At 44.9% G+C, this 27,540-nt stretch overlaps 1 protein-coding gene across 3 annotated transcripts in view; it reads left to right on the forward strand.

The window, feature by feature from the left end:
- Positions 1–17,815, forward strand: part of LOC119956037 (prolyl 4-hydroxylase subunit alpha-1-like) — a 94,784-nt gene extending 76,969 nt beyond the window's left edge. For 2 of the 3 annotated variants that reach the window (XM_038782793.1, XM_038782794.1), the window contains exons 11-15: positions 4,699–4,752; positions 7,429–7,494; positions 9,823–9,891; positions 12,495–12,591; positions 16,165–17,815. In XM_038782793.1, the coding sequence (XP_038638721.1) occupies positions 4,699–4,752; positions 7,429–7,494; positions 9,823–9,891; positions 12,495–12,591; positions 16,165–16,235 (357 nt within the window). In that variant the 3' untranslated portion in view covers positions 16,236–17,815. Of the gene's footprint in view, positions 1–4,698; positions 4,753–4,811; positions 4,866–7,428; positions 7,495–9,822; positions 9,892–12,494; positions 12,592–16,164 lie in introns of all 3 variants that reach the window. The other variant, XM_038782795.1, reaches the window with a different exon arrangement.
- The last annotated feature ends 9,725 nt before the right edge of the window (positions 17,816–27,540 follow it).

The following is a 27,540-nucleotide window of genomic DNA, read 5'->3' on the forward strand; positions in this document are numbered from 1 at the left end:
AGATTGTGGGTCTCATCCTCTCTCTCTCTCTCTCTCTCTCTCTCTCTCTCTCTCGCTCCTCCACCCATTCTAGTAGCCACGATGCTAGGTGGTGGGTTAAGGTCTCTCATTTGTCCTTTTAAGCTTTGCAATGCAGTCCAAATGACAGCTGCTGTTTCAGAGAGTGGAGCTCTGAATTGAGCAGTATTTCTTTCTCCCCTATGCTTGGGGGGTTCCTCTAATACACATCTTTACATCAACAGGTTCAAAGTCGAATCTGCCTCTTGTTTTTATACATTACGTTGCTAACCACAACAATCATTCATTTGGGTGGCACAGTGGTTAGCACTGCTACCTCACAATTCCAGGGTCCCGGGTTCGATTCTGGCCTCGGGTGACTGTCCGTGTGGAGCTTGCACTTTCTCCCCGTGTCTGCGTGGGTTTCCTCCGGTTTCCTCCCACAGTCCAAAGATGTGTGGGTAAGGTGGATTGGCCATGCTAAATTGCCCCCAAGTGTCCAAAAGGTTAGGTTGGATAACGGGGTTAGGGTGGAAGCCTGGGCTTAAGTAGGGTGCTCTTTCCAAGGGCCAGCACAGACTCAATGGGCTGAATAGCCTGCTGTACTATAAATTCTATGGTAATGGTGACTGAACTTAGCACAGAACTTTGTGACGCAGCTCATGGCTCAAGAATTTAAACAAAAACTTCTGCACCATTTTTAATTCAAGGGGAGGGGCATGATTTCTAATAACAGCGAGAAAAAGTGTTCGATTTGACAACCTGTTGCATCTGATTTTTTAAAATAAGAAATGCCTGGGCAGCATGTTTCGGCAGGAACGAGGTGAAGATTGGGAGGGATAGAAGTTCTGTTCAGACTGGATTTTAATCCTCTGTAAATTACTGCCATAAAATGACACTTTATTGAATTCTACATAAAGCACAAATTTCATTCTGTTAACTAAACCAAAACCATTTGTGAAAAAAGCACACTTGAGACTGCTGAAGAGATGCTTGATTAAACTTTTCATTGTGACTGAATATTCTCCTTAAAAGAACTTTAAAACTCCTGGTAGACATTAATTAGGTTTTTTAAACGGACTTGAAATGAATTTTGCAAACCGTGATACCGTACTTACACTGTTTGATCAGAGTATGTTCATTGAATCCCTAAAGGATTCAGAGTGAAGTTTGGGAATGGATACGAAACTGGATGAAGGGCAGGAAACAAGAGGTATCCTTTGGAGCAGTTATGTTAGTGTGCACTGAAAGAACTGACTTTGTTGCCCCAGGGCTCAGCTTTGAGGTCATAATTGTTTCCAACGTACGTAAGTGATCTGGATTCAGAAGCTCAAAGCAGAATTGTCAAGTGGCGGTACCATAGAACCGTTTCAGTGCAGAAAGAGGCCATTCAGCCCATCGTGTCTGCACCGGCCAAAAAAGACTAGCCGCTCATTTTAAGTTCCAGCACCTGGCCCGTAGCCATGCAGGTTCCAATACTTCCGATGCAGGCCCAGGTACCTTTTAAACGAGTTGAACGTTTCAGCCTCAACCACCGACTTATGCAATGAATTCCAGTTTCCCACCACTCTCTGGGTGAAAAGGCTTTTTCTCCTGTCCCCTCTAATCCTTCCACCTTAAATCTATGTCCCCTGATGATTGAAAATGTCATTCATGCCGACCCTGTCTGTAATTTTGTATACCTCAATTAGGTCTCCCCTTAGCCTCTGTTCTAAGGAAAACAATCCTAGCCTACTCAATCTTTCATAACTGCAATTTTCAAGTCCTGACAACACTCTTGTAAACATTCTCTGCACTCTTCCAGAGCAATGATGTCCTGGAATGTGGTGTCCAAAACAGTAGTGGACCTAGCCAGCGTTTTACACAGTTCCGTCATTACATCCTAGCTTTTGTATTCAATACCGCGACCAATGAAAGGAAAGCATTATATATGCTTTCTTGACCATCTTGTCCACCTGTCCTGCCACCTTCAAGGACCTGTGGACATGATCGCCACGGTGTCTCACTTCCTCAACTCCTCTCAATATCTTCCTGTTTATTGAGTATTACCTTGCATTGTTTGCCCTCCCCGAATGTATTCCCTCACACTTTTCCAGATTGCCTTCCATTTGCTACAAGCCATTGATATAATTTTGAAGTCAACAGCTACACTCCTCGCTATCAACTACACAACCAATTTTTGTGTCATCTGCAATAAACAGCAAGGGGCCCCCAAAACTGAGCCCTGTGCAAATCATTTTCCATTTGTAACAACATCCATCAACCAATACTCTTAGTTTCCTGTCACTGAGTCAATTTTGGATCCAACCTTCCCCTTTATCCATGAGATCTCACTTCCTGACCAGTCTGTTTCTGACCAGTCTGCCACGTGGGACCTTGTCAGATGCCTTACTGAAACCAATGTAGACATCATCCACTGCACTACCCTCATCGATCCTCCATGTTACTTACTCAAAAAGTTATATTAAATTAGTAAAACACGTTCTTCCCAAATAAAACCATGCTGACTTTTATCAAATCAGGAGGGGCAGTGAAATGTGAGGCAACATCATGTCGGCAATTAACACAACGAGATGACCAAAATATGTAAGTGGGCAGAGCAGTGCTAGGTGAAATGTATTACAGCTAAACTTAGAATACCACACAAAGTATTAGAAAACAGATAGCATGCGTGCTTCATGGATATTGCTGAAATAGTTAAGCAACAAGCGGAGAGAGACCAAGATGTCTTGGTAGAATTGACGCTAAACATGTCCAACCAATGTGGTTCTGCAAGGCCAATAGACAACTCAAATACACAGCCAGAATACTGGAGGTAATGATGAAACTATATAATACATTGGGCAAATTGCACTTTGATTAATGCATCCAGCTGTTATTTAAGAAAAAGCACACATGGCTTGTCCTTAATGCCAGAGGTGTGAATTAGGAGACAGATTGAACAAGCTTAAGCTTTTCTGCCCATAACCAAGGTGGCTGAAAGATGATCTTAAAAGAGGCAAATTATTAAGGGTATAGAGAAGTTAATCCAGAATATTATTGAGAATTAAACTTTGTAAAATGATGAATTCGCTTCCGTTACATTTTAATCATACTACCTCATTCCCACCCAGTAGCAGCTGTCTGAAATGGTGTTTGGCCAAGTGTTCTAACAAGTGTTAGTAGCAACATGAACAAAGAGGCAAGATCTCTCCTGTCTTTTTTAATAAATGGTTTTGTTGGAAATGGGTGACGTGTATAATATTGCTAACATGGAACTACCATGTACCTGTCCCTAGTGTTAGTATACAAAGGCCTAGTCCAAGACATTCAACCTATAAGTTGAATTCCACAAACATTTGTGTTTTTCCTGAAAACCTCTAGCAAACCTAAACATCTGACCCTATGATCATAACATTTATTTAGAATTGCTGACATGCTTTCAGAAGAGGTACAGAAACTATTATAAATGTTCTTCTGTGCGTCACCTCCGTTCGTGAATGGGAAGGAAACACTTCTATTACTCGACTAGATTCCATTTTAATTCCCTGAGAGTGCTATTGGTTTCTGTTGATCAATTGAAGGCAAGGGCTGCCTTAGACAAGGGACATATTTTCCTCTGGTTTCCGTCCTAGCAGAACTCCTTCTGTAAAGCGGGTGGGCCAGCATTAATACCTGAAAACGCACCTTCCTAACTGCTGATGCTCGCTCCTGCCCTGCTCATCCGGTACTTAAAACAGCAGTGTTCCTGCCTATCCCCAGCACCTACTGGTGGCTTCACTTTAAAATTAGGAACAGCCAAGCAAGGTAGGTACAAGAAGGTTTACAACTAGGCACGGCAACCAGGACTGAAGTTTGAGGGTGAGTTTCCATATAAATATCACAAGCTGGAGGAACAAGGCAACAGCTGACAGCAATGCCCTGGTTGAAAGAATGGAGAGAGGATGTGTTTGTTTTCAATGGCAGCCAACACACGGGTAAGGATTTTGGTGCATTGAGGCTATGGATTAGATTTTCCAATCCGTGTTGAACTGTTTAAAACAAATGGGGAAAACGAGAATATACAATCATTTCAAACGTGGGGAAAACAAGATTTCTCTTGTGAATTTATTTTGCCTCGAGCCCAAATCCAGTGTTGTGAAAGTTTTAAAACTTGGTTGGCTCAGTGTTTTCTGACAGGACATTTTTGGGATCGTATTACAAGGGAGTAAGCTTATCTTTAATCCTGCCCCTGTGTTTTTTTTGTTGCCACAAGAATAAGCCATGTTTGGAAACAGTTGCTGCCATGATATAACCTTGAAAATGAAATGAAAATCGTATTGTCACAAGGAGACTTCAAATGAAGTTACTGTGAAAAGCCCCTAGTCGCCACATTCCGGCGCCTGTTCGGGGAGGCTGGTACAGAAATTGAACCGTGCTGCTGGCCTGCCTGGGTCTGCTTTCAGAGCCAGCGATTTAGCCCAGTGTGCTAAACCAGCCCCTTGTGTGATATCCTCAGCTCCGTTTAATGTACAAACATTGGATTATGTTTATACCGTTGTCTAACCTGCTAACTAACATTAGTGGAATTAAAACACAATGCAATGAAAGTTCCAATTTTAATTAGACCGTACGCCACTATGTCTGATGTGGTCTGCGAATGCACTTCCGTTGAATAACACTTGGTGCTTATGAAATGTTGAGCATTTGACCAGTCCTGTCTGACTTCTCATTCTGCCATAGGTGGCCAATTATGGGGTTGGGGGCCAGTACGAGCCTCACTTTGACTTTGGACGGGTAAGTGTGTCATTGTTTTTTCCTGATCTCCTTTTCCTCCGTCTGCTTCTTTTTTTCAGGTGGCTAATTATGGCGTGGGAGGGCAGTATGAGCCTCACCATGACTTTGCTCGGGCAAGTTACGACTATTCCAAAACATTCTGCTTTTTAGAATGGGACTGCGTGAATAGACTAGCCCTAATGTTGCATGACAAAGCAGCATCTCATTTGGGGAAAATCATATGGATTGATCAATATATAATTGATTTTTTTTTTCTGTAATCACTGAGTGATGGCTTTACCATCACCTAATTCAAGAACCAATATAAACCAATTCAGTATGCATAAGATTCTTTGGTAAATTTGGGGAGGGGGTCAGGTTATGGAGCAGAAAGAGTATTGGGGTTTTCTTCTGCAGGGTTTTCTTCTGCAGGAATAAAGTGGAAACATCGCAAAGTTCAAATTTATTACTAGCCATAAAGTTGCTATAGTTCTTGTTTTACGAGAGTATTGTAATGTGTATTGTCCATCCTGCCACATCAGCCCTCCTGTTAGAGTAGTACTGAAGGTATGTCATTGACAATCCGCTGTCTTAATGACAAATAGGTATGATAATAATATTTATTATTGTCACAAGTAGACTTACATTAACACTGCAATGAAGTTACTGTGAAAAGCCCCTAGTCGCCACATTCCGGCGCCTGTTCGGATACATAGAGGGAGAATTCAGAATGTCCAATTCACCTAACAGCACGTCTTTCGGGACTTGTGGGAGGAAATCGGAGCATCCGGAAGAAACCCACGCAGACACTGGGCGAACGTGCAGACTCCGCACAGACAGTGACCCAAGCCGGGAATCAGACCGGGACCCTGGTGCTGTGAAGCAACAGTGCTAATCACTGTGCTTGTGTAGGCGATCTGACCCCTGTGATCTGTTGACTCCGTTTATCTACAGATTCTTTACAATTGTATTCAGCTTAATTTTTCTAACTGGATATTTTTCAAGGCTCAGTGATCTTTTATATTGATCAATATATCCATCCTGTATCAATGCTCACATACATTATTAATACATTGATTAAGTAAGCTTGACTAGAATTAATAATTATTATCTTTGTTAGTGTCGCAAGAAGTCTTACATTAACACTGCAATGAAGTTACTGTGAAAATCCCCTAGTCCCAACACTACGGCGCCTGTTTGGGTGCACAGAGGGAGAATTCAGAATGTCCAATTCACCTAATTCATGCGCTCGCTCTATAATTCCTATGATCGCCCACATTTAGGTCAATTTTTATTTTTATTTTGGATGTGCATGACTGCGACATCATCCCTTAAAGCTTCAGTACAATACAGGAGCACATCAGTCACATGCTCTGTTCCTAACCTTGTTCTGTGAAAAAGTGTGTGGAAATCTCAGCTGCAGATCAGAAGTTTTGATGACTTGTTCCGCCGACTTGGCAAGATGTGATAACTTGAGTTAGTCTCGAGGCGCACTTGTTTTAGTATGTTCAGTTTGAAGATTTATTGAGCCTAAAATCCGTGGAGAGAAAATGACAATATATTGTTTTTAAAATTTTACGCTATTCTACAGAATGGCTGTAAATATGTTCTGGTGGAGGGACATATTTGTGTTGGATTGAAGGAAGTTGCACTGTGGGTGTTTGGACAATCATTTAATAAAAATATTTAGTTGGCCTTTGTCATTTTCAACGGAAAAAATGTTTTAGGTTTATCATTTATATGTTAAATATATTTGAAGGCAGATTTCAGAATTATGTGGAGTAACTGGATTTATTTTAAGTCGAATGAAAATAAAATAGTACGTGTAGACAGGAAAGGAAGGTTAGAATTTCTGTGGAATTTGCATATTTCAGAGTGTAAGTATCACTTGCTGAAAGTGTTGATGGTATGTTTCCCAAGGAACATATTACCATGGGAGCGCTTGCATCTTCCACCCCAGCTGTAAGAATAGTATGGGGCTGAAGCTCTGTATTGCCCTTCATGCTCTGTTCTGCTAATTATCTGTCGTGGGCATGAGACTCGTGCTGGCTATCCGATGTATTCCAGTCAATGGTTTTTAGACACTAAGGCCAGTAAACTATGGCGATTGTTGAAAATGGCCATTGCTGGACTGAATGGAACCCCTGCAACATGTCTGGAAGATTGCAGCTGAAGGGAAAGTGCGTGGTTAACTTGAATGGGATGTATTGAAGGGAAAATAACAAAGATTTAGAAAATGCACACTTCTCATGAGAGGAATGGAGGTTAAGATACATGTGGTGGAGTCAGAATGGGGCTTGGAGGTGGACGGATACCAAGGCTGGACAATGCAGACCCCCCCCCCCCCCCCCTCCCTTTTTGCTTTAGTACTCATTTTCACTTGGGAAAATTCCCGTTATAATGCATGGCTTGCTTTGTAATGTGCTACTGGGAAGAATCGCAATGACCCTCAAATTGAGGTCTGCAAAAGAAAATTCATGCGCAAACATCTCATTTTTTAAATGGAATTGCTTCGTCTGCTGTTATATAAGAGGGGTGAATCCGTTTATCAAAGCATTTACGGGTTAGTCTTCTGTTGAAATAGCAGAGAAAGGAATTGTACATACGGGCATCATCATCATTAATAATGGCACAGTAAAATTTTTTGGCCCATGTTACTGACACTGCATCAACAGCAATGTTCTTCTCTTTAAATAGAAAGACGAACCCGATGCATTTAAAGAGTTGGGGACTGGGAACAGGATTGCTACCTGGTTATTTTACGTAAGTAAAATTCATTCTGATTGTTGCTTGATTTGAACAAGGACAGTTAATTCACAGGTGTGGTTTATGTGATCCAGTGCCTGTGGGTTTGGAGTCACAAGATTGGAAATTATGAGTAAACTGTCCAGGTTTCAAGCAAAGTTCTGTCTTCCTGTAAAATAGAGGTTGTGTGTTCTGCTTGTGCGTTTTTTTTTTAAAAGAAGAAAATGCTTGCAGCATTTAACCAGTTGTGGAAGAGGATTAAACATTCATTTTATGCAGGTTGCATCTCCCCACAGAAGCACTGCTGAGATCAGAAGTGATTTAATGTTTCAACAGTGCTGCCAGTTTCTTGAGGTGCAAAACTGCAATAAAGATCCTAGGATGGGTCTCTGGAATGTTTATTCTTGTTATGCAGGGAGTTGGTGGTCCAGAATGCAAACATAAAATGAAATGAAATCGCTTATTGTCACGAGTAGACTTCAATGAAGTTACTGTGAAAAGCCCCTAGTCGCCACATTCCGGCGCCTGTTCGGGGAGGCTGGTACGGGAATCGAACCGTGCTACTGGCCTGCTTGGTCTGCTGTCAAAGCCAGCGAGTTAGCCCAGTGTGTTAAACAGCCCCTGAACATGAATTGCACCCTTAACTTTCTGCAGCTTGTATTTCTATGACACCCTTTTTTCCGAGGGTAGATTTAAGGAAAAGGGACCCAATGCCGAGCACGTGTTGGGTAAGAGGGTAGGGTAATTGACCAGGGTTGTAGCTGAAGTGTTGCCTTTTTGAAAATGAATAGAAATGAGGCCCACTAGGAGATAAGGAATTTCAGGGTGCAGGGGCAGGACGCACACTGGTAGATCTGAGAACATGAGAGTTGGGATATAGGGCCAAAAGAGATTGTAGAGGTAGGGCAGGATAAGCTCAGGGGCCACACTGTTGGTGTCAGTTCAGACTGCACGTGTTTCCTAAAGAGCACTGATAGGGTTATCGGTCTGCAGTGTGTTCCCCGGAACTGTGTAAAAGGTTAAATGACCGCGCTCTTGGCCAGGAATTGTTGCAGCTTCACTCGTTGGTAGTTGGCATGAGGTGATAAGCCTAAGTCCTATCTTTCTATTCAGGTGGGTGGTGAAAAATCCCATGACGCTATTTGGAGAGCAGAAAGTTCTTCTGGTGCCCTAGCCGACATCCAGCCGTCAACCCATGCTGTCGAGGTGGAGGGGCTGTAGGGAACACATTGACTGATTGCTCATCTAATTTTTAAAAAATAATTTAAAATAAATTTAGAGTACCCAATTATCTTTTTTCCCAATTAAGGGGCAATTTAGCACGGCCAATCCACCTACCCTGCATATCTTAGGGTTGTGGGGGTGAAACCCACGCCGACACGGGGAGAATGTGCAAACTCCACACGGACGCTCATCTAATTTATCAGCTTGGAGCATATTGGCTGCCATGTTTGCCTACATTGCAGTTCGTTGTTGTGGAGTGCCTTGGCATCTACTGAAGGGAGCTGTGTCAATGTAACTTTGTTCTTCTTTCCAAAGGACAGGGGAACATACTCTAGAATTAAAGAGAGGATTCACTGATTTGAGATCCATCAGTGTCAAGGAGGCTTTAATCTAACCTCTGGACCAGCTGCTTGATGACTAGTATTTTTCGTATGGCAATTAATGACCTTAAGGCAGCGAGAATGTGCACTTGTGTACACAGTAACCTGTAACATATTGGACTCAGACATATTTTGGCAAGGTCCTTTCAAATTCTAAGCAGTAAACTTGTCTCGACCCCCCAGGCAAAATTTACTGTGAATTCGGGTAATTCAATTCCAGTGTCTGGCAACTCGAGCTCATTTTGAGCAGCGTTTGAAACCAAGTGCTGATGGGATGTTAGAAGCCCTGTCATCAGATGCAGAATCAAGCACAGAGCATTGTGTTAAAGGAGGGGGAGGGGGTGGGGGAGGGGGGGGGGGGGGGGGGGGGATGCGGAGTAAGTAGGTAACACGGTAGATGCACAAGATTGGCATTGATCTTGAGGAGTCATGGTCGTGTACTGTTTTTAATGAAGAGGGTTAGTGCTTTGGGCAAGGGGGAGCGGGGTGGCAGAGCAGACAGATACATTTCAGTCCTCATTCTGTAGCTATTCTGCTATTTGATATGGGACACATTAATTCATCCTGATGCTTTACAACAATCATTAGACATCGGAGAAGAAGATAGCTTTTATGACAGTTTACTCAATTTTATTTGTGGCCTGACACTAATTGTACGATCTGTTAAATATCCTTCATTGAATTTGTGCAGCTCAGGAGATATTTTCCATAGTCATTATGCACTTTGATTTTATTCTGCTAGATGAGTGATGTAGCAGCCGGAGGAGCCACGGTTTTCCCTGAAGTAGGAGCAGCGGTGTGGCCACAGAAGGTATTAGTATTGATTTCTACTTGTCCTTCCACAGTCCAGTGCCACCGCACGCGCTCCCCTGAGTGTGTGCTCACTCACTCGGACACTGTTCCTCTTCCTTGCACTTAGTGCTCTTGCACTGTTTGAGGTCTTTCTTGTTCTCTGCCTCTGCCCTGTGTTGTATGTTTAACTCCATGTTATCCAAATGAGACAAGTGGAATTTGGGCTTTGTAGGATGAAAGGAAGCCCTCGTCAATCAGCAGGTTCCACAAGGTAGATTTCTGAAAGAGCCTTTCGAAAACAAAGGGTCTTTTGACCCTCTAATTAATATCTGATGCTGCGTTATGTAGCAATAATACTGGTAGGAGAGCTAATTTCATAAACATTAAGAACTGGTGCAACCAAGGTAAGCTCAGAGAGGAAAGCTGTCAGAGTGAAAGAGCGTGGACTACAATTCTGGTGGCACTGGTAAAGCTTGTTTTAATATAAAAGCTGTCGGCTGGTCAGTGTTATCACTCCTGTGGTGCACCAAAATTTTCTCAGTTTTACCGAATGCAAATAGTTGGGTTCTCGTCCGGAATCTTAACCAAAATTGGAGTTCAGGACCAGACCCATCACATTTATTTGTTGTATTCGCCTACTTTACAATAGTGGCCACGCTGGGAAAGTAATTTATTGGCTTTGGGATGTCCTGAGGATGTGGAAAATGCTATATAAATGCAGAATTATTTCCTACGTAAGGGGCAACATCAGAGGAAGTGATACCTGGAATGAGTTAGTTGTCTCATGAGGAAATTTTGGACAGACATGTTTCCACTTGAGTTTAGGAGAGTGCGGGATGACTTGATTGACAGTCTCGATAAGGTGGATGTGGATCAGTCCAGAACTAGGGGGCAACTGTTTTAAAATTAAGGGTCTCCCTAATGGACGGAGATGAGGAGAACTATTTTCTCTGAGAGTTGTGCGACTTTGGAATTCTGCCTCACAAGGCGGTGGAAGCAGGGCCACTGGATATTTTTACGGCAAGAGTAGCTAGATTCTTATCAGCAAGGGAATCAAAGGTTATCGGGAGTGGATGGTGATGTGGAATTCAAAACACAAACGGATCAGCCACGATCTTACTGAACGGCAGAACAGGCTCGAGGGGCTGAGTGGCCTACTTCTAATTCAATAAGAAGTCTTACAACACCAGGTTAAAGTCCAACAGGTTTGTTTCACACACTAGTTTTCGGAGCGCTGCTTCTTCCTCAGATGAAGCTCCTCAGGAAGGAGCCGTGCTCCGAAAGCTAGTGATTTGAAACAAACCTGTTGGACTTTAACCTGGTGTTGTAAGACCAGTCCAACACCGGTATCTCCACATCCTGGCTACTTCTAATTCATATGTTTGTATGATCCGGAGAGAGACTGAGAAACATTCAAAGAAGCTTTGAGTGAATAACTCTTCTTGCAACACGGTATTTGGCTGACTTTTAATTAGCACATTCAATGTCAGTGCTGCCATTTTGGGGTTTTTGGTTTCGATTCAAGTGTGTGGTGGATATTCAAACATAAATAGAAAATAAATGCTTGTGTTTATTTCGAGGTTTCAACCATCTCAGACCTATCAAAGGAATTTGTCCAGAAAAAAACAAGCTGCAGTGCGGCGATTTTTAACAAACTAGTAGCAATAATGGGTGGCATGTTGCAGGCGGCAATGGAATGGTTAGTTCATGCCGTTGTTTGGTGACGTTTGTTGAGAAAGACGCCGGGAAACTCTCTGTTCTCTGAATGCCAACATGGGGTCTTGTAAAATACATTTGATCCACTGCAACAGACACAGGTTGGGTTTGGCCATTCGCTCAAACCTCCGCCAGTGCGCCCGCAAGTGAGCGCCCTGATACAATCGATGCTGTTTGTTTGCGGCGGAGATGTCCCAGCTTAGTCATTCCTGCTTCATGATGTAAGAGAACGTGCCAATGGCCACAGATATTTGAGCTGTGGTGATTGGGAAAAAAAGAACCCAAATTTGGACCAATCTGCTTAATGTGCAAACTTGGCATAAAAATGGATGCAATTTCTGTCAAAAATGTACAAGTGTGAAGTCCAGGTAGGGCTAATACTATCCTGATTTCGAGATGTGGAGATGCCGGCGGTGGACTGGGGTGGGCACAGTAAGAAGTCTCACAACACAGGTTAATGTCCAACAGGGTTATTTGGAATCACTAGCTTTCGGAGCGCAACTCCTTCACCAGGTGAGTTTGAAGGTGGGTTCCACAAACACATATATAGGCAAAGTCAACGATACAAGATGATGCTTTGATTGCGAGTCTTTGCAGGTAATTAAGTATTTACAGGTCCAGACAGTGCGACTGGAGAGAGGGATAATCACAGATTAAAGAGGTGTGAATTGTCTCAAGCCAGGACAGTTGGTGGGATTTTGCACTCCCAGGCCAGATGGTGGGGGGTGAAATGTAGTGAGACATGAATCCAAGGTCCCGGTTGATGTCAAGATAATTTGAAGAACTCGTCAGCTATTCTTCCCAGGGGTATTCAGCAAAAGCTGTTGGCATTGTTGTGCTCACAGTATACGTTAATCAGTTAATTTGCTTTTAATGTTGAGACATTTTTGGGTGCTTCTCTTGCAGGGCACAGCAGTCTTTTGGTACAATCTTTTTCCCAGTGGAGAAGGTGACTACAGCACCCGGCATGCAGCTTGTCCAGTATTAGTTGGAAACAAATGGGGTGAGTACCGAAATTCTTCACATCAGTTTTGGAGGAGCTATGGATGTGTGTAAGCCACATAAATTACGCTGCATAATTATCCAAGAGTTACCATCCCCTCCTGATTAATTCCCAGCTGTACTGTGCTCTTACAAACAATAGCCGGAGCTCAGCAGGGGGCGATGAAACACTGCTCAGACAGTACACCACAGCCATTTCCTTTCAAGCACGTGGCACAGCACTGCTGCCAACCATTTCGCCTAAGGCCACGTAACCCAGCCAATCTTTTTCCTCTGGAACCACACAAAGACTTGCATTTACGTTGTGCTTTTAATGTAGAAAAAATACCTCACAGAGGTGTAGTACAAAAACAGGACACTGAGCCAAACAAAAGGTGAAAAGTTAAAGTGGTTGAGTACAGAAATTCCAGAGCATGGGGCAAAGGGAAAGGGGCGGTTCAGGAGGAACAAGTTCACGTTGGAGTTGGGGGGGGGGGGGGGGGGGGGGGCCAGGGTGTGGTAGGGCTGGCAGCAATTACTAAGCTAGGGAGAGGCAGGGCTTTGGGGAAAATTTAAACAATTTGACGCAGCTCAACATTGGTCAGTTAGGACAGGGATGATGAGCGAGTGCATCAGGATATGGGCAACAAGAGTTTTTGAATGAGCTGACGGTGACAAAAAGGGGAGGAAATCTGGTTCAGAGAAATAAAACGGGAGGTAGAAGTAATGGGGTTGAGTCTGAGGCGGCAGCTTACATGAATGCTGGAGATGAGTGCCTACAATTTCCCCGGCCCTCCTTGTTTCAGTCATCACACTCTACACCCTGGGCACATTTTTGTATTAATGCAGTTCTATTGGTTGTTGGTATATAGGACAATGGCAATCAGGTCAGCTCAATGCTTCCGACATTTCCTGCGACACAAAAACTGAGTCATTGGAACCATTATGGCTGGTCCATTTTGGCCCTATAATCATCTCTATCTAGTACATTGGGAACTGTAAAAATGGCCAGTTGGTATTAACCGGACTCTCTTGAATTCCATTCTTCCCACTCCCTGCGCTGATAAAAATATATTTTCAGAATGATCCTTTCTGGGGTAACTCCTTCCCTAACGGCACCCCCATGTTTTTCATTTAATTGCACAGTAAAGAGGCCATTTGGCCCATTGTGCCTGTGCTGGATGGTTGGAGGAGCTAAACCTTTGTCCCCATTACCCTTCCCTTCCCGTGCTCTCTTAAATTTTTATTTTTCAAATATTCAGCCACAGTCCGTGAAAGAGCTACACTACAACTTGGTTCCACCAGTTTCTGACAGGGTGCACCCTTGTTCTAACAGCCCTCTGCATAAGATTCTCCTAATCTCCCCCATTTACACCTTGATTATTTTAAACTCTCACTTGTTCACTCATTCCGTAATCTGTAGAATGTTTTTTAAAATCCCAGTTGGAGGGGGCACGGTGGTGCAGTGGTTAGCACTGCTGCCTCACGGCGCTGAGGACCCGGGTTCAATCCCGGCTCTGGGTCACTGTCTGTGTGGAGTTTGCACATTCTCCCCATGTCTGCGCGGGTTTCACCCCCACAACCCAAAGGTGTGCAGGGTAGGTGGATTGGCCGCGCTAAATTGCCGCTTAATTGGAAAAAAATAATTGGGTACTCTAAATTTTTTAAAATCCTAATTGGCTATTTCAAAGCCTCTTTTAATTGTGAACAGGTATCCACTATACTTTTTCTGTCCCACTGAAAATAAGTCCCAGTTTCTCCAGTCTGTTCTGCTAACTTAATTAAGGGCTAGGGGGGAAAGGCAGGGGGAGTGAGGCAAGCTGAGTTCTTGTGGAGAGCTAGCATGAACACAACAGGCCGAATGGTCAGCTTCTACACTACAACTATTCTATTATTTGATTTTATATCTTTGCTAAAGTATAGGAGCCCTTGTGGCACGGTGGGCAGCTTCCCTACCGCTGGAGCCGGTTCAAGTCCAGTACCAGGACTTAGATATCATAGAATTTACAGTGCAGAAGGAGGCCATTCGGCCCATCGAGTCTGCACCGGCTCTTGGAAAGAGCACCCTACCCAAGGTCAACACCGCCACCTTATCCCCATAACCCAGTAACCCCACCCAACACTAAGGGTAATTTTGGACACTAAGGGCAATTTATCATGGCCAATCCACCTAACCTGCACATCTTTGGACTGTGGGAGGAAACCGGAGCACCCGGAGGAAACCCACGTACACACTGGGAGGATGTGCATACTCCACACAGACAGTGACCCAAGCCGGAATCCGACATGGGACCCTGGAGCTGTGAAGCAATTGTGCTATCCACAATGCTACCGTGCTGCCCTTGATTGCCATGGAAGGAGCACTCGTAATGTGGGCTGATAATCAGCACGGAAATCCTTCCACGACTTCCCCCACTATTACCCAAAGGGAAAACTTGGTGTGCGAAGGTACACTTTTTTTTTAAAAAAATGTAACTATGGCATCCAAAACTGGAAGCAGTATTTTAACTGTGGCCTGAGCAGTAACCTTTATTCTCCATTCACCATATATAAATGAAAGAACTGCAGATGTTTTTTTGATGAAGCAATTTTAGCAACTTACCCTCCCACTTATAGGTATTGCCTGTCTGAATAACTGCGCATTGCACCTTTCTTCCAGTGGTTCCCCCGTTCTTTTATGGTTCGACATTTCCTTGCTTTTCCTTGCATTTATCTGCACTCAATTTTAGCTGCTTTCCATTCATCCACCCAACCTACTAACCTGTATGTGGCTTCTTCGAGTTGCTGACAGCTCTCATCACAGTCGGTCACACTCCCTGTTTCTGTGCTGTCTGCAAATATCGATTGCTCCCCCCACCTCCCTCCAAAACCCCAGAATCCAGGTCAATGTGCTGTCAACCGCCGGGAAGATGGGAAAGTCCAACCTTGTGAACCATAGGCAAACATAGTCGCAACTCTGTCGAGGGCTACTATGCGCCTGGAATGAACATCTTTTAAAATGCATGTTGAGTGCTGAAACCTTTAGAATGCATTGTACAGTGTGCGTGTGAAAATGTGTTAATGTAAGCCTACTTGTGACATTAATATAATTACTATTATAAAAATGTATACTGGAATTTTTGTTTACACGTCGGGTTGTTTTTTTATTGCACCTCTTATGAATGAACGTCAGGCAACAGAAACATGATATTGGTCTCTACACCTAGATAGCAAGACATTCCATTGCCTGGGGATGGAAAGTAAATTCTGGTCTTGCCTGTGTCTTGTGGCTCAATAAATGTTTCAGGAAAAGATAGGTGAACCCTCATTGAATACGTTTAACAAAATTTGCATTTTGGGTTTTGAATTTCCTGCTTTATTTTTTTTTTTAAAAGGGCCTCACTGCATGAATTATTGGGCCTCACACTTTAGTTGTAAAGGATGTTTTAGAGTTGCATGCACATGATATTGCCCCTTGTTTCTACATCTTAAATAGGCCTTACCATGGTGGGATGGACAAGGGTGGTTTGCCCCATGAGGGTGGGTCTGGTCTGTTGGGATAGTGGGAATCGGCAATACTTTTACTCACACTTGTGTCCAATTGGCTGTTTTTCAGTGTCAAATAAATGGATCCATGAACGTGGGCAGGAATTCCGAAGACGATGTAACTTGTCGGAGTTTGATTGATACGCCCTAACTGTGTGTGTGTGTTAATTGTCCTCTCTCTGCCCACACCACTTACTCTACAGCTCGGTTACTGTCCGTCTGAATTGAAGACCTTCCTGTTGAACGCTTTACGAAAACCTGAGCAGGAAGGTTAATGTTTTATAACCCTTTCCATTGACGGGTTTGATTGAAGCAGATTGGGCTGGTTACAAGACTGGAATTTTTTTTTTTCTGGCAAGCATTAAATCTCCCACTAAAACTACATTTCTCCTCATTTTTAGAGATTCTTTTTTTCATTTGCTATCAAGAGGCTCTGCTCTTTTCAACAAATTGATTTCTAAGGGGTGAATCCACAATCCTAAGATTCTAATGTGAAGCTGCACCCTGGGTGAGCACGCGATCCTTGCTGGGAGCAAAGATTGTGCAGTCATCCCTTTGAAGCGAGCTTTCTTTGGGCACTTGTTGCGTCACGTGGCATTCAGGAATAATTCTGTTTGAAGCTGCATCTCAGAATTTGATCCGCTCTAATGGAATGCATCACTATAAGGGTGGGCCTTATGCTTCACAAGGCATCCTGATTAGCCAAGTGTGTTCCAAACTTTGGGTTTTGCAGCGGTGTTTGCTAGTTTAGTATACATGTAACGATGTAGATGAGGGCGCTGAAATCACGCAAGTTCACTGAAATGCCCCAGTGTTGAATTTAGCAGTATTCCTTTCTTTTAAATGCAAGAAATAGATTTGAACCTCAAAAGCTTTTCAAGAAACTGTTGAGCAATCCAATGAATCATTGATTTAGGGCTTTTCTTTTTCAGTTTCACCTTTTACAGAGAGATGGCTAAGAAATGATTTATTTAAATGTGGTGGCTGTTTTTGCACTGCATTCCACCAAATGTTTGTGCATACCAGTAATAATTCCCACCGCGATGCACTGTACATGTGTGGTACACTCCAAAAGCAAGACATAATGCAGTTTTGTACAGAATTTCCACATCACTCCTAACATTTACTCTCTTGGCGATTCATTCCCACTTATTGCTGCTCTTTCTAACTGTTGAGCACCACCTCCAGCATGGCCCATTGAAACACGTGAATTCTGTGACAACGTCAGTTCGTTCTTCCAGCAGTGAGAACCAATCGGGCCCTCAGCATAAGCGTGCCCTTGTTTTGAGCGTCTTTTGAAATCGTTCAGCCGAAAATGTGACCATTGTGTACTTGCAAGAAAGACTGATTGTTACTTGGATCTGTGTCTCTTTTCCTGTGTGTTTTGTCAAGTATATATTTCACAAGCATTGTTGCTCCTTTCCCTCTATCCTAGTTTACCTAGATAATCATGTTCTAAAAGGAACAGACACTGGGCAAACTTTTTAAATAAACAAGTATGAAAATGAGAACTTCTAAACCAGAAACGTTTAAGAAGAATTGGTTGGTGGTGAAGGATAAAGAATTGTGTGACGGAATAGTATAAATGGAACAACCAAGTTCCCAGGTGAATTTTTCTCAATGGAAAAGTGTTTACTCTGTACTGTCAATTGGAGAAATATGTATTTATATATCTTTTATTTTAAAATAAAACCAGCCCTTATCTCTGTTTTCTTAATATACCTTTTTTTCTAAGTGTCATGTTTTGACGTGGGCAGTTTCCACCTCAGCACATCACATAAGCTACTGCTTCAGAAATGAAACATAATCCAGGGCTGATTGATCCAAGCCAGATTGTGCCAAACCTGCCGGGTCGACAAGCTGAGAGATCAGAAGCTACTGCATTTGTACAGCAAGTAGAAAATGTACCGGCGTCTTGCAGTTAACTTCAGAAGTAGAAAACAGCCTGATTTTTAAATCAACATAGTATTCTTCACTTTTTAAATTAAAATAAAACAATTCTTTTGATTTTTACTCCTGGCGATGGATGGGAGAACTATCGAAGCCGGTGGGGGGTCCCGGGGGAGGGGCAGGCTCCAGATTGCATCCTTGTACGGGTGGGAGGGACAGATTGTCCTATTGCCACTAAATTTCTCCCACAACCCCACATTCTCCCGCCCGCCCCCCCCCCCCGTTTTATTCAAAGCACCGCTCAGGACTGGTGTGGTGTTCCCAAATGGTTTATGGTACTGTGGCTATAGATTGCTCCACTGCACAGAGGACAATCAAATGGTGACCAGTGAAGCAAACCTTATAGGTACCAGCAGCATGTTCGGACTGTGCAGATCGCCCTGTCCCATCAATTTAGTCCAGACTCCTTGTTGTTGGGTTCGAGCATACCTGGGTCCTGCTCTGTCTGTCTCTCCTGCCAAAGCACAGGTGCTATTGGAATTTTGATTCCCAGTCATTTTACGAAACTTCGCTCCCTCCCTCCCTTTGAAATGCAGTTGAGGGTTGTTTCACAAAAGTGCTGAAGGAGGCCATTCGGCCCATCGAGTCTGCACCGATCCACTTAAGCCCTCACTTCAACCCATCCCCGTAACCCAATGATCCCTCCTAACCCTTTTGGTCCCTAAGGGAAATTTATCATGGCCAATCCACCTAACCTGCAGGTCTTTGGACTGTGGGAGGAAACCGGAGCACCCGGAGGAAACCCAGACAGACACGGGGAGAATGTGCAGACTCCACATAGACAGTGACCCAGCGGGGAATTGAACCTGGGACCCTGGCGCTGTGAAGCCACAATGCTATCCACTTGTGCTACCGTGCTGCCCTTTGTTACCGACTCTGTATTGCCGGAAAGATAGGTAGATGTGTGCGTTTTCCTTCCTCGCATGCTAGAACGCTGACCGAGTGCTGCTCCAGCACATCTGGGTTCAGAGTTGTGTCTCACAGTATTTCCTTCCCTTCCCGTTACACTTCAGCAGATTCTCAATAATAAAGTCTCACTGGAGAAGTGACATTTTCCCTTTTAATCTTGTGGTTGTTTTCTTTTAATGATCCTTGAGCAACATTGAGCTGCTGCTTTTGACAAATAGACTTTTCAGTTTACCATTTGAACAACCCGAGGGGAAACTATAAACTTCTTAAAAGAGCGGAGGCTGCAAAACTGCCGACGAGTTGTAACTGCTAAGTCTTACATTCCTGTAAATTTGACGTTGATTGTTTGGACAGATAGCATGCAGAATGAAAAGAAATAAAGGTCTACCCTGATCTTAACCAGATTTCTTGCTACAGATTAAATGTTTTTATAAAATGCATTCATGGATAACTAGGCCAGCATGTGATGCCCATCCCTAGTTGCCCTTCAGAAGGTGGTGGTGAGCTGCCTTCTTGAACTGTTGCAGTCCCTGAGGTGTAGGTACATCGACAGTTCTGTTCAGGATGGAGTTCCATTTTTAACCCAGCCATGGTGAAGGAACGGCCAATATATTTCCAAGTCGGGGTAGTGAGCAACTTGGAGGGGAACCTCCAGGTGGTGGGGTTCCCAGGTATCTGCTGCTCTTGTCCTTCTAGATGGTAGTGTTCGTGGGTTTGGAAGTTGCTGCCTAAGGAATCTTGACGAGTTACTGCAGTGCATCTTGTCGATGGTACACACGGCTGCCACTGTTCATCGATGTTGGAGGGATTGAATGTTTGTGGAACGGGGAGCATCAAGTGGGCTGCTTTATCCTGGATGGTGTTGAAGTTTTTTGAGTGTTGTTGGGACTGCACTCATCCAGGCAAGTGGAGAGTATTACATTACACTTCTGACTTGTGCCTTGTAGATGGTGGACAGGTTTTTTGGGGGGGAGGGTTCAGACATGAGTTATTCACCGTAGGATTCCTACCTTTGACCTGCTCCGGTAGCCACAGTATGAATATGACTAGTCCAGTTCAGTTTCTGATCAATGGTAACCCCCAGGATGTTGATTGTGGGGGATTCGGCGATGTCAGTGAATGTCAAGGGGCGATGGTTAGATCCTTTCCTGTAGGGGATGGTCATTGTCTGGCACTTGTGTGGCGCAAATGTAACTAGCTAATTGTCAGCCTAAGCCTGGACATTGTCCGGGTCGTGCTACATTTGGACGTGGCCGATGAAGTATAAAATGGATCATGGCCCACTCGAACCAGCAATTCCCAATTTCACTTTTAAAATATTAACATGATTTTCTCCAGATTGATGCCAACCTCTTATCAGAAAGAACATCCTGGCTCACAGCTATCTTCTTGAGTGAGATCCATGACTCTCCTAGCTTGAGACCTGTATCAGCAGTACAGCTTGCACAGTAAGAGTTGCAGCCATCAAATGGTGCTGATGCCCACTTTACCCAGATCTGGAATTAATTGCTAGGAAATTATTTAAGGCAGCAGGTTTTGGCTACCGATTCACACAATTTCCTGCCTCATCACTGCATATACGCCTTTTTACACCTACCCCTTGTGTAAGGATCCTTCCGGTTTAATCTCTTATTTTCCCATTATGATTTTTGATCGAGAGATAATTAATGGATGAGTATCTTTACGGAAAACAGCAGAATCAAGAAGTTACCGGAGAGAATTCTAGTTCCTGCTGCTTTGAACAGGATGCTCCAGATTTGGCACCAAAGAGAGAATCATGGGGATGGGACTCTGTTTGATTGATTGGCTGGTGACCAATGAATGGGCCTAAAGGGTTGTACTCCGCCCGGTAACGTGTGCCGATTGGGTCCAATTCCAAAGGAATGCTTTTCAGAGTCCCAAGGAGGTTCTGTTTGACTCCTGGCAACTCAGAGAGGAGATCCTACTCTCACCTCAGCCTGAGAGTGCTGTGTTTCTGAAACTACAGAGTACCTGAATGAATGGATCTACAAAGAAGACCGTTACAGGCTGCGGAAACAGACTTTAACTTGCAGGCTTGCTGTGAAAGAAGGTGTGCTAAAACCATCTTCAAAATCAAAGACTTTTTTTCCTTTCGCTTATTATTTTTACCCATTTCTACTACTCTGTGTTTGTCTATCTTGTGTGTGTGTATAGAGGGTGGGGGGGGGGGGTTAAGTTAAAGTGGGTAGTTAGGAATTAGTTCACCAGTTGTTTTGATGAATATTTCATTATAGCTCTTGTTGTGAATAAACAGTAATTGTCTTTAAACTTACAAACCTGGTGACTGTAATTATTGGACGGCCAAGGGCCAAAGACTTTGGGTATTTTTATAAGAATCATTGCTTAATTGTGACTCCAGGACAAGTGGGAAGCACGGTAGCACAGTGGTTAGCGCAATTGCTTCACAGCTCCAGGGTCCCAGGTTCAATTCCCGGCTTGGGTCACTGTCTGTGCGGAGTCTGCATGTTCTCCCCGTGTGCACGTGGGTTTACTCCGGGTGCTCCGGTTTCCTCCCACAGTCCAAAGATATGCAGGTTAGGTGGATTGGCTCTGATAAATTGCCCTTAGTGTCCAAAATTGCCCTCAGCATTTGGTGGGGTGCTCTTTCTAAGAGCCGGTGCAGACTCAATGGGCCGAATGGCCTCCTTCTGCACTGTAAATTCTATGATAAATTCTATGAATTGACTGCACACTTGCCCAGGGTATCATAACACTTGTAGAACACAATGAGTTTGATTTATTTACTATTAATCACCTGTGAACAAAGCCATTTAACCTGTCTAATTCTAGTGGGCTGGAGTCTATCCTGCTGTTTAAACAACCTATGAGTACACACCTTTTCTCATAATCAGATACCTCAAAAACCAAGATGGAGGAAATCACCAATTTTGCAATATATTAACTTTATTGTCACAAGTAGGCTTACATTAACACTGCAATGAAGTTACTGTGAAAAGCCCCTAGTCGCCACACTGGCACCTGTTCGGGTACACAGAGGGAGAATTCAGAATGTCCAAATGCTGCCTCCGCAGAGACAGTGACCCAAGCTGGCAATCAAACCTGGGAACTTGGTGCTGTGAAGCAACAGTGCTAACCACTACCCAATTTATCTTTTCCAATTAAGGGGTAATTTAGCGTGTCCAATCCACCTACTCTGCACATCTTTGGGTTGTGAGGGCTAAACCCATGCAAACACGGGAAGAATGTGAAAAATCCGCATGGACAGTGACCCAAGCAGGGATCGAACCTTGGACCTCGGCGCCATGAGGCAGCAGTGCTTAGCACTGCGCCACCATGCTGCCCCATGATACCCAATATCAACAATAAGGCTCTATTAACTGAAGTGGAAAGCATCATAGAATCACTACAGTGCAGAAGGAGGCCATTCGGTCCATCGAGTCTACACCTCCAAAAGAGAACCCCTACCTCGGCCCAATCCCCTGCCACATCCCCATTACGCCACCTAACCTGCGCATCTCTGGACACTAAGGGGCAATTGATCTGGCCAACCACTTAACCTGCACACTTTTGGAGGAAACCAGAGCACCTGGAGGAAATCCACGCAGACACGGGGAGAACATTCAAACTCCACACAGTTCACCCAAAGGTGGGAATCAAAACCGGGTCCCTGGTGCTGTGAGGCAGCAGTGTTAACCACTGCGCCAGCGTGCAGCCCTTAAGTGTATGCAGTGGTCAGCTCTTTGTCTCTAATCCTGCAAATACACCCTGCACAGTTCCTGATGTAGAAGGTTTAAACCTTTGCTGCACCCTAAAGAAATGCTTGGGTTTATATACCCCCGTAGATCATCTATAAAATGTTTCAAAGCACTTTGCATGCTGTATATTACTCACTGTCTTTCAGCTAAGATGTTAAATCAAGGCTTTGGCTGCCTTCTTAGATGGCTGTAAAAGATTCTGGCACTATTTAAAGAGCAGATTTCTCCTGACATGCTCACCAAGGTTTATATTCAGTAATGCCACCAGGAATAACTGGTCATTCAGTTCATTGTGGGACCTTTCTGTGTGTCAATTGGCTACAAATCTGCCACTAAACAAAACAGCATTGATTAATCTCCAAAAGAAATTTTGTCGCTGCATGCGAAGTACATGCACAGTGTCCAGTGAATGTAAACGTTGCTACGTGAAACCAACTTTCTTATATTTTCTAACGGGGTGTGATTTGTGTAGGTAATAGCCATTAAACTTGGATAATTGGAGCGCATTCTGGGGAAGGTGGGACCTGTACAAGCAGGACGGGTTGCATCCGAACCAGAGGGGCACCAATATCATGGGAGGGAGGTTTTCTAGCACTCTTCGGGAGAGTTTAAACTAATTTGGCAGGAGCATGGGAACCGGACTTGTAGTCCAGCAACTAAGGTAGCCGATGTTCAGGACGTCAAAGCGTGTAGTGAGGCAGTGGGGAAGGTAACACTGACAAAGAAGAGTACTTGCAGGCAAGGAGATGGATTGAAGTGTGTATACTTCAACGCAAAAAGCATCAGGAATAAGGTGGGTAAACTTAAGGCATGGATCGGTACTTGGGACTAAGATGTGGTGGACATCATGGAAACTTGGATAGAAGAGGGGCAGAAATGGTTGTTGGAGGTTCCTGGTCATAGATGTTTCAATAAGATTAAGGAGGGTGGTAAAAGAGGTGGGGGGTGGCATTGTTAATTAGAGACAGTATAACAGCTGCAGAAAGGCAGTTCGAGGAGGATCTGCCTACTGAGGTAGTATGGGTTGAAGTCAGAAATAGGAAAGGAGCAGTCACCTTGTTGGGAGTTTTCTATAGGCCCCCCAATAGCAGCAGAGATGTGGAGGAACAGATTGGGAAACAGATTTTGGAAAGGTGCAGAAGTCACATGGGCAGTAGTCATGGGTGACTTCAACTTCCCAAATATTGAGTGGAAACTCTTTAGATCAAATAGTTTGGATGGGGTAGTGTTTGTGCAGTGTGTCCAGGAAACTTTTCTAACACAGTATGTAGATTGTCCGACCAGAGGGGGAGGCCATATTGGATTTGGTAATTAACCAGGGCAAGTGATAGATTTGTTAGTGGGGGAGCATTTTGGAGATAGTGACCACAATTCTGTGACTTTCACTTTAGTAATGGAGAGGGATAGGTGCGTGCAACAGGGCAAGGTTTACAATTGGGGGAAGGGTAAATACAATGCTGTCAGACAAGAACTGAAGTGCATAAGTTGGGAACATAGGCTGTCAGGGAAGGACACAATTGAAATGTGGAACTTGTTCAAGAAACAGGTACTATGTGTCCTTGATATGTATGTCCCTGACAGGCAGGGAAGAGATGGTCGAGTGAGGGAACCATGGTTGACAAGAGAGGTTGAATGTCTTGTTAAGAGGAAGAAGGATACTTATGTAAGGCTGAGGAAACAAGGTTCAGACAGGGTGCTGGAGGGATACAAGAGCCAGGAGGGAACTTCAGAAAGGGATTAGGTGAGCTAAGAGAGGGCATGAAAAATCTTTGGCGGGTAGGATCAAGGAAAACCCCAAGGCCTTTTACACATATGTGAGAAATATGAGAATGACTAGAGCGAGGGTGGGTCCAATCAAGGACAGTAGCGGGAGATTGTGTATTGAGTCTGAAGAGATAGGAGAGGTCTTGAATGAGTACTTTTCTTCAGTATTTACAAATGAGAGGGGCCATACTTGGAGAGGAGTGTGAAACAGACTGGTAAGCTCAAGGAGATACTTGTTAGGAAGGAAGATGTGTTGGGCTTTTTGATAAACCTGAGGATAGACAAGTCCCCCGGGCCTGATGTGATATATCCAAGGATTCTATGGGAAGCAAGAGATGAGATTGCAGAGCCGTCGGCAATGATCTTTTCGTCCTCACTGTCAACAGGGGTGGTACCAGGGGATTGGAGAGTAGCGAATGTCGTGCCCCTGTTCAAAAAAGGGAATAGGGATAACCCTGGGAATTACAGGCCAGTTAGTCTTACTTCGGTGGTAGGCAAAGTAATGGAAAGAGTACTGAGGGATAGGATTTCGGAGCATCTGGAAAGACACTGCTTGATTAGGGACAGTCAGCACGGATTTGTGAGGGGTAGGTCTTGCCTCACAAGTCTTATTGAATTCTTTGAGGAGGTGACCAAGCACGTGGATGAAGGTAAAGCAGTGGATGTGATGTACATGGATTTTAGTAAGGCATTTGATAAGGTTCCCCATGGTAGGCTTATGCAGCAAGTAAGGAGGCATGGGATAGTGGGAAATTTGGCCAGTTGAATAATGAACTGGCTAACCGATAGAAGTCAGAGAGGTGGTGGATGGCAAATATTCAGCCTGGAGCCCAATTACCAGTGGCATATCGCAGTGATCAGTTCTGGGTCCTCTGCTGTTTGTGATTTTCATTAATGACTTGGATGAGGGAGTTGAAAGGTGGGTCAGTAAATTTGCAGACGATACGAAGATTGGTGGAGTTGTGGATAGTGAGGAGGGCTGTTGTCGGCTGCAAAGAGACATAGATAGGATGCAGAGCTGGGCTGAGAAGTGGCAGATGAGTTTAACCCTGAAAAGTGTGCGGTTTTCCATTTTGGAAGGACAAATATGAATGCAGAATACAGGGTTAACGGTAGGGTTCTTGGCAATGTGAAGGAGCAGAGAGATCTTGGGGTCTATGTTCATAGATCTTTGAAAGTTGCCACTCAAGTGGAACGAACTGTGAAGAAGACCTATGGTGTACTAGCGTTCATTAGCAGAGGGATAGAATTTAAGAGCCGTGAGGTGATGATGCAGATGTACAAAACCTTGGTCAGGCCACATTTGGAGTACTGTGTGCAGTTCTGGTCACCTCATTTTAGGAAGGATGTGGAAGCTTTGGAAAAGGTGCAAAGGAGATTTACCAGGATGTTGCCTGGAATGGAGAGTAGGTCTTACGAGGAAACGTTGAGGGTGCTAGGCCTTTTCTCATTAGAACAGAGAAGAATGAGGGGCGACTTGATAGAGATTTATAAGATGATCGGGGAATAGATAGAGTAGACAGTCAGAGACTTTTTCCCCGGGTGGAACAAACCATTACAAGGGGACATAAATTTAAGGTGAATGGTGGAAGATATAGGGGGGATGTCAGAGGTAGGTTCTTTACCCAGAGAGTAGTGGGTGCATGGAATGCACTGCCTGTGGAAGTAGTTGAGTTGGAAACATTAGGGACCTTCAAGCGGCTATTGGATAGATACATGGATTACGGTAGAATGATGGGATGTAGATTAATTTGTTCTTAATCTAGGACAAAAGTTCGGCACAACATCGTGGGCCGAAGGGCCTGTTCTGTGCTGTATTTTTCTATGTTTTAAACCCGTGGTGTCTCAATCAAAGATTTAATCCAAAATGTAGCATTCCTACAATAGCTCGGGACTGATGATCTAATCTGTGACAGAGTGAACCTGCAACCATCTGATGTGAGGGTAAAAAACGCCACCGATTGATTCAAACCAATCATGGCCAGGGGTTGCAATGCTGAAAAGTTTAATAGGATGAAAGGGGAGAGGGGGGGGGAGAGAGAAAAAAAAAAATGAAAATCGCTTATTGTCACGAGTAGGCTTCAATGAAGTTACTGTGAAAAGCCCCTAGTCGCCACATTCCGGCGCCTGTCCGGGGAGGCTGGTACGGGAATCGAACCGTGCTGCTGGCCTGCTTGGTCTGCTTTAAAAGCCAGCGATTTAGCCCAGTGAGCTAAATCAGCCCCGTCCCCCCGAGAGAGGGGGGGGGGGGAGAGAGGAGGGGGGGGACAGAGAGAGGGGGGGGAGAGGGAGGGGGGGGGACAGAGAGAGAGGGGGGGGAGAGAGAGAGGGGGGGAGAGAGAGAGGGGGGGAGAGAGAGAGGGGGGGGAGAGAGAGAGGGGGGGGAGAGAGAGAGGGGGGGGAGAGAGAGAGAGGGGGGGGAGAGAGAGAGGGGGGGGAGAGAGAGAGGGGGGGGAGAGAGAGAGGGGGGGGAGAGAGAGGGGGGGAGAGAGAGGGGGGGGGAGAGAGGGGGGGGGAGAGAGAGGGGGGGGAGAGAGAGGGGGGAGAGAGAGGGGGGGAGAGAGAGGGGGGGAGAGAGAGGGGGGGAGAGAGAATGGGGGGGAGAGAGAGGGGGGGAGAGAGAGAGGGGGGGAGAGAGAGGGGGGGGAGAGAGAGGGGGGGAGAGAGAGGGGGGGGAGAGAGAGGGGGGGGCGAGAGAGAGGGGGGGGAGAGAGAGGGGGGGCGAGAGAGAGGGGGGGGGGAGAGAGAGGGGGGGAAGAGAGAGGGGGGGAGAGAGAGGGGGGGGGAGAGAGAGGGGGGGAGAGAGAGGGGGGGGAGAGAGAGGGGGGGAGAGAGAGGGGGGAGGAGAGAGGGGGGGAGGAGAGAGGGGGGGAGGAGAGAGAGGGGGAGAGAGAGAGGGGGGGAGAGAGAGAGGGGGGGAGAGAGAGGGGGGGGAGAGAGAGGGGGGGGAGAGAGAGGGGGGGGAGAGAGAGGGGGGAGAGAGAGGGGGGGAGAGAGAGGGGGGGGAGAGAGGGGGGGGAGGAGAGGGGGGGGGAGGAGAGGGGGGGGAGAGGGGGAGAGAGAGGGGGGAGAGAGAGGGGGGAGAG

This window comes from Scyliorhinus canicula, chromosome 22 (genome assembly GCF_902713615.1).
Source record: "Scyliorhinus canicula chromosome 22, sScyCan1.1, whole genome shotgun sequence".
In the NCBI taxonomy this organism is placed as follows: domain Eukaryota; kingdom Metazoa; phylum Chordata; class Chondrichthyes; order Carcharhiniformes; family Scyliorhinidae; genus Scyliorhinus; species Scyliorhinus canicula.